Below are 18,741 nucleotides of genomic sequence, written 5' to 3'. Positions count from 1 at the left end.
TGGGAAACATCTATATTTAAGGGAAAAAAAGAGAAATAAGAGGTTAGGTAAGAACACTGAGGATGGGTGATAGGAGGGGAAGGGAAAGAACAAAAAGAAAAATTTTCAAACCATTCAGATTCCTAGACTATAATATTAATTTCAGCTTAGTGTATCAAAAGTAGCAAGAGGTCACAAGGTTTATACTGGGGTATCAGTACAGATCTGATTCCAGAATGTAGCAATATTCTAATTCCTTAAGATCACAGGGATTCTTTATGTTTCTGAAAGCATATATTTCTGTTTCACTAATTTATCTGAAAGATTAGAGAACTAGTGGAAAGACTGCTCATCATCAACTAATAGGCCTTAATAAAAAAAAATAATAACTTTTTTTTTGACTCGAGATTTAATAACATTTACCTGAGAAGGGAGAAACAGGGAAAAGGTCCAAATTAAAAAAAAAAAAAAAAAACCACCATCAGGTAGTGGGAAATCTGGTTCATTAAAATACTTTAAGCATTTTTACACTTTTAAAATTGACATTGCCACTCACCTGGATGAACTATTTCAAGCATACGCAGCCGTAATTCTCGGGACAATCTCATGGCTCTCTGTCTTTGAAGCTGCAACTGTAATCTGCGGTGCTCTTCTTCTTTCTGCTTATTTATCTTTAGTAACATCTTGGTTCGTTTAGATCTGTGATAGAAACATTAAGTACCTTATACACAATTTTTTCATAAATGACATACCCACTCAAGAAGTATATGAAAAGATGTTTAACCTCACTAGTAATTATATACATGTAGACTTGTTACAACAGTAACAAGCTGAAAACAAACTGTATGCCCCACAATGGGGAAATGGATAAATGAATTATTGATTCATTCACTGGACAGGATTCTATGAACCATAAAAAATAAAAATTTCAAAAAATATTTAGCAAACTGGGAAAATACCCAAATCTAATGTAAAGTGACAATAAAATCAGGATATAGAAGATATCCAAAGTGTGTTAAAATATGTATCATGTACATAAAAAAATAAATGGTCAAAAATAATAAAATTTCAACAGTGATTTTTGTTGCATAGAATGATTATGAATAGTTTCTTTCTTCATCATGTCTACCTATTTCTCAGTTATGGACTAATAGCTATTAATTATTTCATAATTAGAACTAATTATGAAAATTTTCATGTGGCCACAAAAATTATTTAACTGGCATTTGTATATTACCTACTCTTATTCAACAAAAATTTCTCCTTAGCCATTTCTTCCTACTTCCTATATTACTATGTAAGGAGATCACAAGTATTAGTCTATAGTGAATATACTCAAAATGCTTTCAGATACCCACAGAAAAAGAAACCAAAAAGGATAAGAAGAAAAGAGAAGAATACATTATTTATTTTAGTTCTATAGACTTAATTTGCTTGTGTCTCACTCAAGAGCATTTGCTCTCAGATTCCTTTACCCAGAATTAAATTGCCAACAAATGAGGAACTTGGCCATATCTTTGCAGATAGGTAGACTTCAAAACGGTACAGTTATAGAAAATATCTTTCTTATCCCATTACAGAAAGGTAGAGAAGACCTCAAAGTGCATGTGTGACAAAAGGAGAAGAGGTTCTAGAGAGGATATAGGGCTAGCCATATAGTTTCTAAGTTTCTCTTCTTCTTCCAAAGAGTTGGAAATGAAGTAAGGGGCCTTTATATTCTCAAAGGCGGCTGATGGAAACCTGCCTCTCCTATAGAACTTTCCCTGCAAAATTCTGGGTTGTATAGAGCACATAGATTAGGATGTTTTAACCTTTACCTACCCACAAAGGGTAAAACAGAACAGTTGCCCTAAAACAAAATCTCCTTTTAAATTACCTAATTGGTTATAGATTATAATGTCTAACATTGCATTATCATTATTTTAAATTAACAATTAATATAAGAAACATAGTAATCATTGAAAGTGTATTGCTAAGACACAATCTGTCAGAAAACTGGGTCTGGGAAAAAATGCAGGCTACAAAATATGGCAAAAATTAAAGGACTATGGAGCATGCAGGCAGAAGTAAAATGCAAACAGAAATACAGTAGAAAAGTGAGATTCAGAGATTGAAATGACTATAAATTATAAATATGTGTGTTTCTGGAGTCACATGCTTTAATTTCATGTTTGAAAACATTTATTAGGAATTAATGTGATTTTGAATTAGAATGTTTCCCCCCCATTTAGGAATATTTTAGTTAGTTACTAGTAGTTAGTATTCTGTAGTTCTAGTTAAAGAGTTTCTTTAATCACTACAAAATTAAAAGAGCATTCATTTAATGGTCTCTTTCTAAGAAAGACTAGGCATTTGACCATCTAGCATCTGTGAACATTTCAGAAAAGGAAATGAGTGATCAGGTGAATCTTTACCATCAAAGAGGGAGTTGACCAAACTATCTACTACCAAGACATCAGAAAGTCTCTAGGAATTCCTTTGTTGGAGAATAATAAGTATGAACTGGGGAAATACCATATGAATTGACTACCAAAAGAGTTGACAGGCTCTATTCATTAACTCAACAAACACTTATCTGAGTGACTGTTGCCTGCTTGGTACTGTGACTCAGGGAAACAGAGAAGAAACATAGCCTGCCCTTCAGAAGCTCAATTTCAAGGAGAAGCTGAAGTGTAACAGAATATGTCACTCTGGCATAAAGATTATTTTGAGCTGGAGGCAAATGAGTATCCAAATGCAGAAAGAGCCTTTCCAGAGCTGTCCTTATTGGACAAGAGCAGAAATGTCTCAGAAATGAAGACTGCCATAAATCTCCCTTCTCAAGGCCATGAAGAAGATGGAAAGTTGGTGCCAAGATGGACCTAGACAAATAACTCACAAATCTCATTAGTTTCCCAAATATATTTACTTTCCATAATTTCCTGACTTTGGAAGTCAAAAATCCTTTTCTTTTTATCTGTCACTTCTTTACAAATGTATTATTCTTTGTTAAGATGCTATGAAAGCCCAAGTTCTATCTAGTCATTTGAGGTACTCATCGTGTGAGGTTTCTTCTGCATCATGTGCACTGCACACATTAATAAACCATTTGTGTTTTGTTAATTGTTTTTCCCCCTTTTTTTGTCAGTCTAATTTCCAGGGAGTGAACCTAAAATATGGTAGAGGGAAAATTTTTTTCTGCCCCTACAAAATGAAACAAGTACAATTAAGACACCAAAATATCAGCCCTATGATAAAGGGAGGTAGTTGTGAGGTTTCCCAAAGGTAATTGGTATAGCTGTTAGACCTTGGTTGGCACATATCAGAAAATAAAGTTTCTGACCATAAAAAAATGATTCAGTAAAAAAGAAACCCCCGAGTGGTGAGAAGATGGGCAAAATGGGTGAAAGGGAGTGGGAAGTACAGACTTCTAGTTATATCATGAGCAAGTAATGGGGAATGAAAGGTGTAGCACAGGGAATACAGTATTGTAATAGCATTACATAGCGACAGTACAGTAGCTATATTTGTGGTGAGCATAGCATAAGTATAAAATCATCGAATCATTATGCTGTATACCTGAAACTAATGTAACCATACTTTGGGTTAAAAAAAAAAAGGCAGCTCAAAAGGCATCTTAAGCATCATAAAAAATAAAAAAAGAAACCCCCAAGAAAGTGCATTAGTAAAGGTGTGACTATACAAGAGTGCCTCTTGCTGGAATTTAAAAAGCTCTGAAGAACCCGGGCCCATAATTATGAGTGGTACTACCCACACCGCACCCCCCCAAAAAAAAACAGGGGAGGGAAAAATTACTCTGAGATAACGACCTGACCACAAAAAGACAGAAATAACCTTTGCAGAAAGCCAAGTTATAAAGGAAACAAGAAAAATTTGCATAAACTATTTCAACTAGAAAAGGTGGTAAAGCCTGAGCAAACTTGAAATTAAAAAAAATAATGAATTAATAAAGAGAACCCAAAGTTAAATCTATACTTCAATCTGCCCTAAAACTTCAAACTCAAAATACTGGAAAAAAACAAACCAATTATAATGTGATATTTAAATAATTTTGGCTTCACAGCTAAAATTTAATGGAAGGGGCACCTGGGTGGCTCAGTGGATTAAAGCCTCTGCCTTTGGCTCAGGGTTGTGGGATGGAGCCCTGCATCTGGGTCTCTGCTCAGCAGGGAGTCTGCTTTCCCCCTCTCTCTCTGCCTACTTGTGATCTCTATCAAATAAATAAATAAAAATATTTTAAAAAATTAATGGAAAATAATTTTAATGGAAATATTTATAACTGGACTGATTTTGTTACATAAAGTAATGGAATTTCTATTTTAAAATAGTGGAACATTAATTAGACTCCATAGATATACTTCTAAGAGGACAAAAATCTATAATCCTGGGATACTTCTAAATACAGATTTTAATATTACAAGACAAAGCAGACTGGCAAATTTGACTAAACATTAAATGTCTGAATCCATGGTACAGGGGTACCTTTAAATGTAAAGATGACAGATAGCTGAGAATGAAAGCAAGTAGAATACATTAAGTAATAAACACTCTACCTTCACCACAGAAGGCAGGGCTATACAAAGAACATCTCAGATTTTTTAAAAGAATAATATACATTGTGACTCTCTAAGTATTCATCATTTCCCAAATTTATTTGACCAAGAAATCCTTTAAAAAATGTTTTAAAATAAATACATTGTAGGATACACAGTGAACTTTGAGCAATGCTGTAATGGATTATAACTGCCTCTCACAAGTACAATTTATTTAACGTATTTATTTGTCTAACTAGATTTGTAAACCCTCAAAGGCAAAAAACTTGCCATATGCATTTTCCCCACTGTCATCTTTTCTAAGTTCCAGGTAATATGCTAAAAAAAAAAAAAACCCAAAACCATTTATATTATTTTAATCTTGGGAGGCACACAGACGATTATCCCCCTTAAATAGATGGGAAATTTAAGGCACAGAGAGGTTAGGCATCTTGTCTCCAGTCATTCAGCCCAAAGTTGGTGAGGGAGGATACAAAATTTAGTCTGTTTGACTCTCCCAATACCCAGCATTGCCTCTGGCATATATTAGGCAATTGAAATATATCTTAAAAACGCTTGTTTTAAAAAACAAAACAAAACAACAAAACTCATGCCCCATATTAATAATCTAACTTCTCTAAAGGAAACTTTCATCAATGACTTAAATCTAAATTTTAGTTTACTATATTAAATTTTTTTAAAAAAGTATTTTATTTATTTATTTGACAGATCACAAGTAGGCAGAGAGGCAGGCAGAGAGAGAGGGAAGCAGGCTCCCCACAGAGCAGAGAGCCTGACTCGGGGCTCGATCCCAGGACCTTGGGATCATGACCTGAGCTGAAGGCAGAGGCATCAACCCACTGAGCCACCCAGGCGCCCCTAAAATATTTTTTTAAAGCTTTATTTATTTATTTGACAGACAGAGATCACAAGTAGGCAGAGAGGCAGGCAGAGAGAAAGGAGGAAGCAGGCTCCCTGCTGAGGAGAGATCCCGACGTGGGGCTCAATCCCAAGGACTCTGGGATCGTGACCTGAGCCAAAGGCAGAGGCTTTAACCCACTGAGCCACCCAGGAGCCCCTTAAAATATTTTTATAACTGAAAAATGCAGCTGCAGTTATTACAGTTATTAAAAGACTAGTTTTAGTTCTCTTAAAAAACTGACTTCTGAAATATGCAAGTTTCACTTTAGTGAACGAAAATTTAGCTTTAAGTTTAAGGCTGCATGAAAAAATCACCTCTGAGATAGCTCTATTTCATCCTAAATGACAAGGAGTTAAGTCATTTATTTGTGTGCATGTGTGTGTATATGTGTGTGTTTTATTCTTTTCATTGCTCTAAGAATCTGGATGGGTCAGTCATATAAAAAATAGGGCAATGTCTTTAGTATTTCATTTTTGGTCCACTTCAAATAAATAAATGACAAACTGTGTTCTATCTATTCTAGTTACCATCAAATATAGCTTTACACAAGGAAATGTGTGGCTTTTGTTTTATATTTTCTCAGTACAGAAGTTTCTATGTCTTATTTAAGTAAAGTTATTAGTAAAACTGGAAAAAAAAAAAAGAGGGGAGAGCACCTGGGTGGTTCAATTGTTAAACGTCTGGGGAGAGATACCTCAGACACAGAGGTTCAAACTCCACATCAGACAACCCTGCCCTAGGACATGCACCTGAAGAAGTGCCCATAATGTCCAGCTTTGAAAATCAGTGGGGCTTAATTCTGGGACAGTAGGTAGGCTATAGGAAATCAAGACTCTGTTCTTAAAAGGTCCCAGGCTCAAACTTAATTGCTCTGAGAACCAGCACAAAAGCAGCATTTTAAAAAGTGCCTCAGCCATATGTAAAGGAAATTTACTGACTGATTTTAGGCTGTGTGCTGGAGGGCCAGGGATCTATAGGGACTTTCTCTGGGAATGGTAGTACTGGTATGCTCCATTTCTGACATTCACTGCATTCAATAGAAGCACTGGCCTGGATCAGCACCCATCTAAATTGGCTGGCAGGGGGAGCTGTAGACAGCCTCACCTACCAGTGTGCCCGCAAGAGTTGTAGCCCAATCATAAAAGGTGAGAGAATGAAACCCATACAGGGAATACCCCTGCAACACCTGGTTCTGGTGACCCGATGAGGACTGTGCTTCTGGGCCCTCTAGAGTGCCGTCTATATAAGGCTACCCTTTCAAGACCAGGAATTGATCGACCTAATACATAGAAGCAAATACAGTAAGTCAGACAAATGAGGATACAGAGGAATATGGCCCAAATGAAAGAACAAGAAAACTCTTTAGAAGAACCATATGAAATGGAGATGAACAATCTAACATATAAAGAAGCCAATGTAATGGTCATAAAAATGCTCACTAAACTTGGCATAAGAATGAATAAACACAGTAAGAACTTCTACAAAGACAAAGAAAATATAAAAAAAAAAACAGAACCAATTAGAGCTAAAGAATACAATAAATGAAATGAAAAATAAACTAGAAGGAAATCAAAGGCAGATTAGGTAATGCAGAAGAACCAATCAGCAATCTGGAAGACTGTGTAGTGGAAATTACCCAAGCTTAATAGCAAAATGAATGAATGAAGAACTTGAAAAAATTAGAATAATTTAAAGGACTTCTGGGACAACATCAAGTGTACTAACATTTGCATATTACGGGTCTCAGAAGGAGTAGGGTCAGAGCAAGGGGTAGAAAACTTATTTGAAGAAATAGTAGCTGAGGGACGCCTGGGTGGCTCAGTGGGTTAAAGTCTCTGCCTTCGGCTCAGGTCATGATCCCAGGGTCCTGGGATGGAGCCCCTTGTCAGGCTCTCTGCTCGGCAGGGAACCTGCTTCCCTTCCTCTCTCTCTGCCTGCCTCTCTGCCTACTTGTAATCTCTGTTTGTCAAATAAATAAATAAAATCTCTAAAAAAAAAAAGAAAAAAGAAAAAAGAAATAATAGCTAAAAATTTCCCTAACCTGAAGAAGGAAACAGACATCCATGCCCAGGAAGCAGAGAAACTCTAAACAAGATTAACCCAAAGAAGTCTGCATCAAGACATATGATAATTAAAAAGTCAAAAATTAAAAAGAGAGAATCTTTTTTTTTTTTTAAAGATTTTATTTTTTTGCTATAGAGAGAGTAAAAGCAGGGGGAGCAGCAGGCAGAGGGAGAGGGAGAAGCAGGCTCCCTGCTGAGCAAGGAGCCCAACGCATGGCTTGATCCCAGAACCCTGGGATCATGACCTGAGCCGAAGGCAGATGCTTAAGAATTAAGCCACCCAGGCACCCCAAGAGAGAATCTTAAAAGCAGCAAGACATAAACTAATTATGTAACAAAGGAACAACTATATGGCTGATTTTTAGCAGAAACTTTGCAGACAAGAAGGGAGTTGTATGATGTACTGAAAGTTCTGAATGGAAAAACCTACACAACCAAGAGTATCCAGTAAGATTACCATTCAGAATAGGAGACATCAGACAAACAAAAGTTAAAGAGTTCATCACCACTAAAAGCAGACTAATAAGAAACATTAAAGGGACTTCTTTAAGCAGTTAAAGGTCATAACTAGGAGAAATTTAGGAAAGAAAAAAATCTCACTGGTAAAAGCAAACATATAATAGTGAAAGAACCATTTATAAAGCTAGTATGGGGGCGCCTGGGTGGCTCAGTGCGTTAAAGCCTCTGCCTTCAGCTCAGGTGATGAACCCAGGGTCCTGGGATCCACCCCTGCATTGGGATCTCTGCTCAGCAGGGAGCCTACTTCCCTTCCTCTCTCTCTGCCTGCCTCTCTGTCTACTTGTAATCTGTCAAATAAATAAATAAAATCTTAAAAAAAAATAAAGCTAGTATGAAGGTTAGAAGACAAAAGCAGGGGTACCTGGGTGGCTCAGTCATTAAGCATCTGCCTTCGGCACAGGTCATGATCCCAGGGTCCTGGGATCGAGCCCTACATCAGGCTCCCCGCTCCATGGGAAGCCTGCTCCTCCCTATCCCACTCCCCCTGCTTGTGTTCTTTCTCTCTCGCTCACTCTCTCTGTCAAATAAATAAATAATCTTAAAAATAAAAAGCAATAAAGTGAACTGTACCTACAATAATTAGTTATGGGGCACACAAAATATGACATCAAAAACAAAAAAAACCCCATGGTGATGGAGAGTGTTTTAGAATGTATTCAAACTCAAGTTGACCATTAACTTAATATAGACCACCATAATTAGAGTGTTATATAGGAACCTCATGGTAACCACAAACCCGAAATCTGTAATAGGTACACAAAAAATAAAAAGACAGCCAACCATAACAGTAAGGAAAGTCATCAAATCACAGAAAAAAGAAAAAATAGAACTACAAAAACAACTAGGAAACAGTGACAAAATGGCAATAAGTACCTACCTGTCATAAATACATGAAATGTAAATGGCCTAAATGCTCAAAAAAAGACAGAGAAAAGAATGGATAAAAAACCAACACCCATCTACATGCTGCCCATGAGACTCACTTCAGACCTAAAGACACACACAAGCTGAAAATAAAGGGATGGAAAAAAGATACTCCATGCAAATGAAGTGAAAAGAAAGGTAGAGTAGCAATACATATATCAAACAAAATAAACTTTATATGAAAGCCCATAATGTGACAAATAAGGGCATTACATAATGATGAAGAAATCAATACGAGAGGATGTAACAGTTGTAAATACATATAAGCACCCAATGTAGAAGCAACTAAATATATAAAGCAAATATATATCCCTAACAAATGTAAAGGGAGTAAATGACAGTAATGCAAGAGCAGGGACATTAATAACCCACTTATGCCAATGAATAGATCATCCAGACAGAAAATCAATAAGGAAAAAGTGAACTTAAACAACACATTAGACCAGAAGGATTTAACCTATATACAGATCATTCCATCCCCAAACAGCAAACTACATATTATTTTCAATTGCACATGGAATATTCTTGAGAATAGCTCACATGTTAGACCACAAAACAAATCTCAATAAATTTAAGACTGAAACCGTATCAAACATCTTTCCAACTACACTGCTAAAAAACTAGAAGTCAATTACAAGAAAAAAAAAACAACAGAAAAAACACAAACCTATGGAGGCTAAACAACATGCTATAAAATAACCAGTTGGTCAACAAAGAAATCAAAGAGTAAATTAAAAATTAACACAAATAAAAATGGAAACAGAACATTCCAAAATCTATGGGATGCAGCAAAAGCAGTTCCAAGAAGAAAGTTTAGAGCAATATAAGCCTACCTCAAAAAATAAGAAAAATGTACAATCATGTAATCTTATACCAGAAGAACTAGAAAAAGAAAAACAAAGCCCACAGTTAATTGAAGAAAATATTCTAAAGACAAGAGCTGAAATAAATAAAAGAGTAAAAAAAATAGAAAAGATCAGTGAAAGTAAAAACTGCTTCTCTGAAAATATAAGCAAAATTAATCAACCTTTAGCCAAATTCATCAAGGAAAAAAAGAGAGACGCCCAAATAAACAAAATTAGAGACGAAAGAGAGGTTAAAACTAACACCACAGAAATACATAGGATTATAAGAGACTACTATGAAAAATTATATGCCAACAAATTGGACAACCTAGAAGAAATGAAATATGCAATTTTACAAGAATGAGTCAGGAAGAAACAAAATCTTAACACACCAATTACTAATAATGATATTGAATGAGTTAGTCAAAAAGCCCCTGACAAACAAAAGTCCAGGATCAGTGGGTTCCCACATGAATTCTACCAAACATTTAAAGAGTTAATACCTACTCTTCTCAAACTACTCTAAAAAATTTAAGAGAAAGGAATACTTCCAAATTCATTCTACAAGGTCAGCATTACTTTGGTATCAAAAACAAAAACACTACAAAAAAAAGAAAATACAGGCCAATAATCCTGATAAAAATAGATGCAAAATTCCTCAAGAGAATACTAGTAAACTGAATTCAACAATACGTTAAAAGAATCATATCCCATGATCAAGTGGGATTTATTCCAGGGATGCAAGGATGGTTCAATATTCACAAATAAAAGCAAATGGCAAAATTCAACAGTCATTTATGGTAAAAACTCTCAATAAAGTATGTATAGGTGGAAGATATCTCAAAATAATACAGGGTATATCTGACAAACCCATAGCTAACATCATATTCAATGGTGAAAAACTGAGAGTTTCTCCTCCATGATCAGGAACAAAACATGGATGTCCACTCTTGCCAGTTTATTCAACATGGTTCTGGAAATCCTAGTCACAGCAATTAAATAAGAAAAAGAAATAAAAGGCATCTAAAATGGAAAGGAAGAAGTAAACTATCACTGTTTCCTCATAATATAATACTATATATAGAAAACCCTGAAGTTTTTTAAATTTAAATTCAATTAGCCAACATATAGTACATCATCAGTTTCAGATGTAATGTTCAATAATTTATCAGTTGCATATAACACCCAGTTAGAAAAGCCTAAAGATTCTACCAAAAAGCTATTAGAATAAATGATTTCAGTAAATTTGGAGGATATAAAATTGATAGAAATCTGTTGGTATTTCTATATACTAATAATGAAGTAGCAGAAAGAGAAATTAAGAAAACAATCCCATTTACAATCAACCAAGAGAATAAAATACAGGAATATACTTAACCAAGGAAGTGAAAGACCTGTACTTTGAAAACTTTGAGACACTGATGAAAGAAATCAAAGATGACACAAATAAGTGAAAAGATATACTGTGCTCATGGATTTGAAGATTTAATATTGTTAAAATATCAAAGTAACCTACAGATTCAATGTAGTCTCAAAGTAACCTACAGATTCAATGTAGTCTCAATCTACATTGGCGTTTTTAATAGAACTAGTACAAATGAATTCTAAAACTTGTATGGAACCACATAAGACTTTGAATAGCCAAACCAATCTTGAGAAAGAACAAAGCTGGAGGTATCACATTCCCAGATTTCAAACTATACTACAAAACTATAATAATCCAAACAGTATGGTGCTGGCTCAAATATATTTAGACCAGTGGAACAGAATATAAAGCCCAGAAATATACCTACATATGTTCAATAATCTATGACAAAGGAGGCAAGAATATACAATGATAGTCTCTTCAACAAATGACGTTGGGAAAATTGGACATGCAAATGAATAAACTGGACCACTTTTTATACACAAAAATAAACTCCAAATGGATTAAAGACCTAAATGTAGGACATGAAACCCCAAAACTCCTAAAACAAAACTGGCAGTTTACTGGCAGTAAACTTAGATATCAGTCTTAGCAAGACTTTTTGGATCTGTCTCCTCAGACATGACAACAAAAGCAAAAATAAACTACCAGGTGTATGTCAAACTAAAAAGCTTTTATACACAGTAATATAATATCCACAAAACAAAAAGGCAAGCTACAGAATAGGAAAAATATCTGCAAATGCTATCTCCCATAAGAGGTTAATATCCAAAATATATAAAGAACTCTTAGAACTCAACACCAAAGATGATCCACAAACAGTTCAATTAAAAAATGGGTAGAGAACCTGAATACACATTTTTCCAAGGAGCATATACAGCTGGCCAACAGACAGATGAAAAAAATGTTCAACATCACTCATCATCAAGGGAAATGCAAATCAAAACCACAATGAGTTACCACCTCACACCTGTCAGAACAGCTAATATAAAAAGACAAGAAATAAAAAACTTTGGCAAGGATGTGAAAAAAAGGCAACCCAAGTGCAATGCCGGTGAAAATGTAATTTGGTGTAGCCACTATGGAAAACAGAGTGGAAGTTCCTAAAATATTAAAAATAGAAATACCTTACAATACAGCAAATCCATTTATGTATATTTATCCAAAGAAAATGAAAATACTAACTCAAAAAGATATATGCACACCATCTCCACTCCAGCATTATTTATAATAGCCAAGATATGGAAGCAACCTAAGTGTCCATCAATAGATGGATAAAGAAGATGTAGTATATAAATAAAATGGAATGTTACTCAGCCGTAAAAAAAGAATGAGATCTTACCATTTGTGGTAACATGGATGGACCTAGAGGGAATTATGCTAAGTGAAATTAAATCAGAGAAAACCAAATGCCATATGATTCTACCTTTACATGGAGAATCTAAAAAACAAAACAAAGGGGGACGTGGGTGGTGCAATTGGTTAAGCTTCTGACTCTTGGTTTTGGTTCAGGTCGTGATCTCACAGTTATGAGATTGAGCCCTGCGTCAGGCTCCACACTCAACATGGAATCTGCTTGACATCTCTCTTCCTCTGCCCCTCCTGCTCATGGTTGCTAGAGGGGAGAGGAGTAGGGGTGTGGATAAAATAGGTGAAAAGAAGTACAAACTTCCAGTTGTGAAATAAGTTAAGTCACAGGATGTAAAGCAAAGCATAGGGGATATAGTAAAAAATACTGTAATATATTTGTGTGCTGACAGTTGATAACTAGACTTATCCTGATGTGATAGTCATTTCACAATGTATATAAATGTTGAATCACTGTTGTACAACTAACACATAATATTGTATGTGAACTATACTTCAATTAAAAAAAGATTAAGAGAAACATATTAGAAAATTGGGGGGGGGAAACATCCTAAGTTTTTACTCTGTAATACTATAATAAGATACAGCTATACTCTGAGATCATGATTCCTTTCACCAAAACTTTTTACCTGAAACTCCTCTGCAAAGTAATCACAGCAGATGGAAGCTTCTTTAATCTCTTTCTAGTTTGGAAACCCTTCCAATAAGCTTGAATCAAGCAAGCTGCTTGATGTAGTTTCTGAAATTAAAGGCCAGAATTAATTTAGAGGCATCTCCATGAAAGTCTTTTTTAGTTTTTAGAAGTCAACAACCTAAAATATCAACTTAAAATAATGCACAAGTATTAATCTCTATCTCTAATAAACTGGGCAAGAGGCAACAATTTCATAGGTCTAGGACAGGTAACGTCTAAGAATATTAAACTTGATCTCCCAAAGGAGATACATTAGGCTCTCAGACAATATCTAAAATGTATTCAAGACAGTTTGATTAGGGGTGCCTGAGTGGCTCAGTGGGTTAAAGATAGTTTGATTAGCTCTGAATTCTCCTTAATATCCCTTCCACTCCTTTTATCAGGATTTTATAGCTCTGCTTATAATGCTTCATCCTCTGTTTGACTTCTCATGCTGGGCCTCACTTATTCAAGCATTCAAGGGGATGAAGAACTCTGAATAGGATGGAAAAAAGGGCTCTAGGGTTAAAAACTTGGGTCTATAAAAACCCCTTCCCCGATCAAACTATGACTGGTCTGAATGTTGAGGGGAGATAAATAAAGAAAGGGGAAGAGACAGCAAATAAAAGATTCAAGAGGCTACCAGTCTCCAGTATTTTCAAACTAAAATGTTTACTGAAATGTTAGCATATATGCAAATTATTTTTATAATTTATTACCTGTTCTTCTACTTCCTGATAAACCGTAGGGGTTAAAAGGGCAATGAGCTGTTCAAGTTCTTGACTGAACTCTGTCCCAGGTTCATATTTATTTAGAAGACTTCTGAGTCCTGAAATGGAGTAACAAAGGTATAATAGTTAATAATAAAATATGATTTGTTATCTCATCAGGTTATAAAGTCTGATTTAGAAACAAATGAATATTACAGCAAAATTAATCACATGATTTTTCTTTTTCCTTTTCTCAAAGTCTTCTAGATTGAGGTTTTTAGGATATTTCTCCGCCCTAAGAGTTTTTATGTGGCCACATGTAGGATCTGAGGCAAAAACCTATTCAGCATCTTTAAATAAAAAAAGATAAGTGGAACCATTTGTGTGTTTTTTTTAAAGATTCTATTTATTCATTTGACAGAGAGATAGAGACAGTGAGAGAGGGAACAGAAGCAGGGGGAGCAGGAGAGGTAGAAGCAGGTTTCCCGCTGAGTAGAGAGCCTGAGGCAGGGCTTGACCCCAGGACCCTGGGATCATGACCTGACCCAAAGGCAGAGGCTCAATGACTGAGCCACCCTGGCACCCCTGGAATCACTGTTTTAAGTCAAAGAGTGGAGATAATTTTTTTCCTGTTTGAAAATAATATCTTAAACTGAAACATTTTTTAAAAGATAATAACATACTGAGCAAATGCCTACACTGTGGAAGCATTTAAACAGGTTATTATTAGTCATTCTTAAAATTATTGCTAAATAAAAGTAATACAGTATTATATGTAATTTGGGGCAAATCAATAGGTACTAAGCAATTATTATAGGAGAAGTGCTACAAATACCGCATTTTCATCACCAAATAAAACACAGTAGTAGTATAAGATATAAAGTATTATTTATAAGCACATTGGAATAATGTATTATAATGTATATATTCAATATAAATAAAGTAAAATGCCCCTGGAGTGTGTAATTGGGAAAGCCACTATATGGATCTGTCCATGTCTTTATACTCTCTTTAAAACTCAAGTTCTCATATTCTGTAAAATATCTTGAAGAAATTGAGTACGTTCTATTGAGAAAAGAAAGGGAGAAGAATTGTTCAGGTGAAATTCCTTTATAATGAAGTCTGTTGGACATTCATATTTCTATAGATGAAATCTAACTATGGAATTTAAAAATATGTATCTGACATAATATCAAATAATTCTATTACTCCCACTTTCTTTCCCTCTCTATTCCTATAACATAACATAATTATAATGTTCAAAGTAATGACTGATACAAGGTAAGTTACTAAATAGGACCTTCCAGGGGCGCCTGGGTGGCTCAGCGGATTAAAACCTCTGCCTTTGGCTCAGGTCATGATCCCAGGGTCCTGGGATCTAGCCCTGCCATTGGGCTCTCTGCTCAGTGGGGAGCCTGCTTCCTCCTCTCTCTCTGCCTGGCCTCTTTGCCTACTTGTGATCTCTGTCAAATAAATAAATAAAATCTTTAAAAAATTTTTTTTAAATTTTAAATTTAAATAAATAAATAAATAAATAAATAGTGCCTTCCAAATCTTCAAGCATGTTTTGAAGGCCCATGTAGTAGTTTGGGTCCTAAATGCATCATAATGTAATGTTCTAATCTTTAAAAATTTCCACATAATGTGGTCTGGTGTTAGTAAGTATACACATTTGATTCTGGAGATGAAGAATCCCCATAACTATTTGACCACTAAATCATGTTCCTTAAATTAATATTACACTGCCTGTTAACAACTGGAATTAAAATAAAAACCTTAAAAAAATTGGAATTTTGTTTTCCATAGAACAGAAATAATGGTTCTAGAAACCATTATTTCTTTTTGAGAATCTACAGGAAATAAAGAATTTATGCACTACCTTTGTAGCAGGCACTTAATCTCAGTAAAATCAAAATTTCCTGATGGGATTCAGTCATCAGCAATAAGAGCTTTGTAGCAGTACTTCTTATGACTGGGCTAGGAGTTGACAAAAGCTTAAAAACGACTTCATCTAAAATTGAATGCAGAGTTTTTCCTTCTATTCGGAGTAGGTCACCACTAACAGACAAAATGAAAAGAAGGAATACACCATTAATGATGGATGCAGAGGTAACATAAAAAATTAAACATAAAAATTCTAGCAACTTGATGCCTAACTGTGCCAGCATGCAAGAAGATAATGCATTTTTTAAAGATACAGCTTAGTTCCAAGGATACATCACATTAAACCAATTACTATTTATTGAATTTCTACTGTGTCTAAGGCACTATGCTAGGTAAAACGGAATACAAAGCAGCTAAATGCCCTATTCTATGAAAAATCTGCAGTCAAATTGCAGAGGAAAGATAAATGTACAAAATGTTAAATAATGATTCAAAAACTTCAACAATAAGAGGAAAATCACAAAACAGTACATGGTCCATTGCTTAATGATGTATGAAGACAAAAATTCCACAGATATTCAATTATCATGGACTTAATATAGAAGGAATTTACCTTTCCTTTGGTATTTTCTTCATTATATTAACAACTAACACCTTGTGTTACCAATGATATGAAAACTTATCTGGAACTTAGAAATAGTCAAAAGAAATCACTGCATGTCTTTTACTCCCCTCCCCTCCCCCAGTAAGGAATATGTAAGCAGAGGTTGGCTTATAGAAAACAAGTAACAATGATTCTTTTCTGAGAGCAATGCAAATAGATTCTCACTCAATAATACACATAGATTTTAGCCAGTAGACAAAGTAACTGTAAAGGTTACTATTTATTGTTTTTTTTAGCTATTAGCAAATTCATTTCTACATTCCTTTGACAAACCACTCTATAAATCTCCCCTCCTCAAATTCTCCTTTGAACCTATATAAACATCTTACTGGTTCCTTCATTAATAGCTGAGCTGAGGGCGCCTGGGTGGCTCAGTGGGTTAAGCCACTGCCTTCGGCTCAGGTCATGATCTCAGGGTCCTGGGATCAAGTCCCGCATCGGGCTCTCTGCTCAGCAGGGAGCCTGCTTCCTTCTCTCTCTCGCTCTGCCTGCCTCTCTGCCTACTTGTGATCTCTCTCTGTCAAATAAATAAATAAATAAATCTTAAAAAAAAAATAGCTGAGCTGAATAAAAATTTTTAGCAACTGATCTACTTTCTGACACTATAAATTAGTTCACATTTTCTAGAACTTTATACAAATGGAATCATACAGTATGTATTTTTTTGCCTGACTTCTTTCACTCAGCACAATTATTTTGATATTCACCTGTACTGTCACATGTTATGAACATGAATGAGTGAATAGTTCATTCCTTTTTTTTTCCTGCTGAGTAGTAGCCTATTGTATGGATATACCATATAGTTCGTTCACCCGTAATGGACATTGGAGTTGTTTCTAGTCATTGGCTATTATAGATAAAACTGCTATTAACATTTGTAGACAAGTCTTTGTATGGACATATGTTTTCATTTTTTTCGAGCAAATACCTAGAAGTGGAATAGATAGATAATATGGTAGATACATGCTTATAAGAAAATGTCAAACTACTTTCCAAAATGATTGTATAATTTTATCACTCCCACTAGCAGCGCTTGATTCCTCCATATTCTTGTCAACACTTGGGTCAATGTATTAAATTTTAGCTGTTTAACAAGCATATAGTGGTGGGTGCCTGGATGGCTCAGTTGGCTGAGTGATTGCCTTTGGCTCAGGTCCTGATCCTGGTGTCCTGGGATGGAGTCCCACATTGGGCTCCCTGCTTGGCAGGGAGTCCGCTTCTCCCGCTGACCTCCCTCCTCTCATGCTCTCTCATTCTCTCTCTCTCTCAAATAAATAAATAAAATCTTAAAAAAACAAAAAAAAAACAAAAAAACCCAACAACAACATTAGGGTGGTATCACCCTAATGACTAGTGTTGCTGAACATCTTTGTGTGTGTGTGTGTGTGTGTGTGTGTGTGTTTTAAGATTTTATGTATTTATTTGTCAGAGAAAGAGAGCATGAGCAGGGGGAGCGGCAGACAGAGGCAGAGGGAGAAGTAGGCTTCCTGCCAAGCAAGAAGCCTGATGTGGGACTTGATCTCGGGACCCTGGAATCATGACCAGAGCTGAAGATAAGACACTTAACTGACAAATCCACCCAGCCATCCCTTTCTGTGTGCTTATTTGCCGCTCATGAAGTTCAAATCTTTTGCTTTTTTTTCACATGAGGCCTTTTTAAAAATTTTTGAGTTTTTTTACATTCCAGATAAAAACACTTGAGCTATATGCTTTCCAAATATTTTCTGCCATTGTGTTTTGTCTTTTTCACTTCTTAAAGTGTCTTTTGAAGAACAGGCTTAAAAATTTTGATGATTAGTCTAACTAATCAATTTCTTCTTTCATGGATTTTACTTTTGGTGTCATATCTAAGAATGTAAGAAAGTTTATACAATCCAAGGTCATAATGGCTTTCTACTATTTTTCTTCAATAAGTTTTATAATTTATATTTTACATTTAAGTCTATTATCCATTTTGAATTAATTTTTTATTGTTAATAAGTATAGATCAACATTCTTTTCTTTAAATATATTTTTAAAAGATTTTATTTATTTATTTGACAGAAATCACAAGTAGGCAGAGAGGCAGGCAGAGAGAGAGAGGGGGAAGCAGGCTCCCTGCCGAACAGAGAGCCAAATGTGGGGCTTGATCCCAGAACCCTAAGATCATGACCTGAGCCGAAGGCAGAGGCTTAACCCACTGAGCCACCCAGGGGCCCCTCTTTTCTTTAAATATTGATAGACAACTGTTAC

At 35.2% G+C, this 18,741-nt stretch overlaps 1 protein-coding gene across 2 annotated transcripts in view; it reads right to left on the bottom strand.

Moving 5' to 3' along the window:
* Positions 1-18,741, bottom strand: part of IQCB1 (IQ motif containing B1) — a 64,840-nt gene that overhangs the window by 27,075 nt on the left and 19,024 nt on the right. The window contains exons 8-11 of one of the 2 annotated variants that reach the window (XM_044252240.1): positions 15,841-16,019; positions 13,971-14,080; positions 13,208-13,317; positions 536-678 (exon numbers count right to left, since the gene is read on the bottom strand). In XM_044252240.1, the coding sequence (XP_044108175.1) occupies positions 536-678; positions 13,208-13,317; positions 13,971-14,080; positions 15,841-16,019 (542 nt within the window). The remainder of the gene's footprint in view (positions 1-535; positions 679-13,207; positions 13,318-13,970; positions 14,081-15,840; positions 16,020-18,741) is intronic. The other variant, XM_044252241.1, reaches the window with a different exon arrangement.

The sequence above is a fragment of the Neovison vison genome, chromosome 6, assembly GCF_020171115.1.
Source record: "Neovison vison isolate M4711 chromosome 6, ASM_NN_V1, whole genome shotgun sequence".
Taxonomy (NCBI): domain Eukaryota; kingdom Metazoa; phylum Chordata; class Mammalia; order Carnivora; family Mustelidae; genus Neogale; species Neogale vison.
This window is presented reverse-complemented; position numbering and strand designations above follow the sequence as displayed.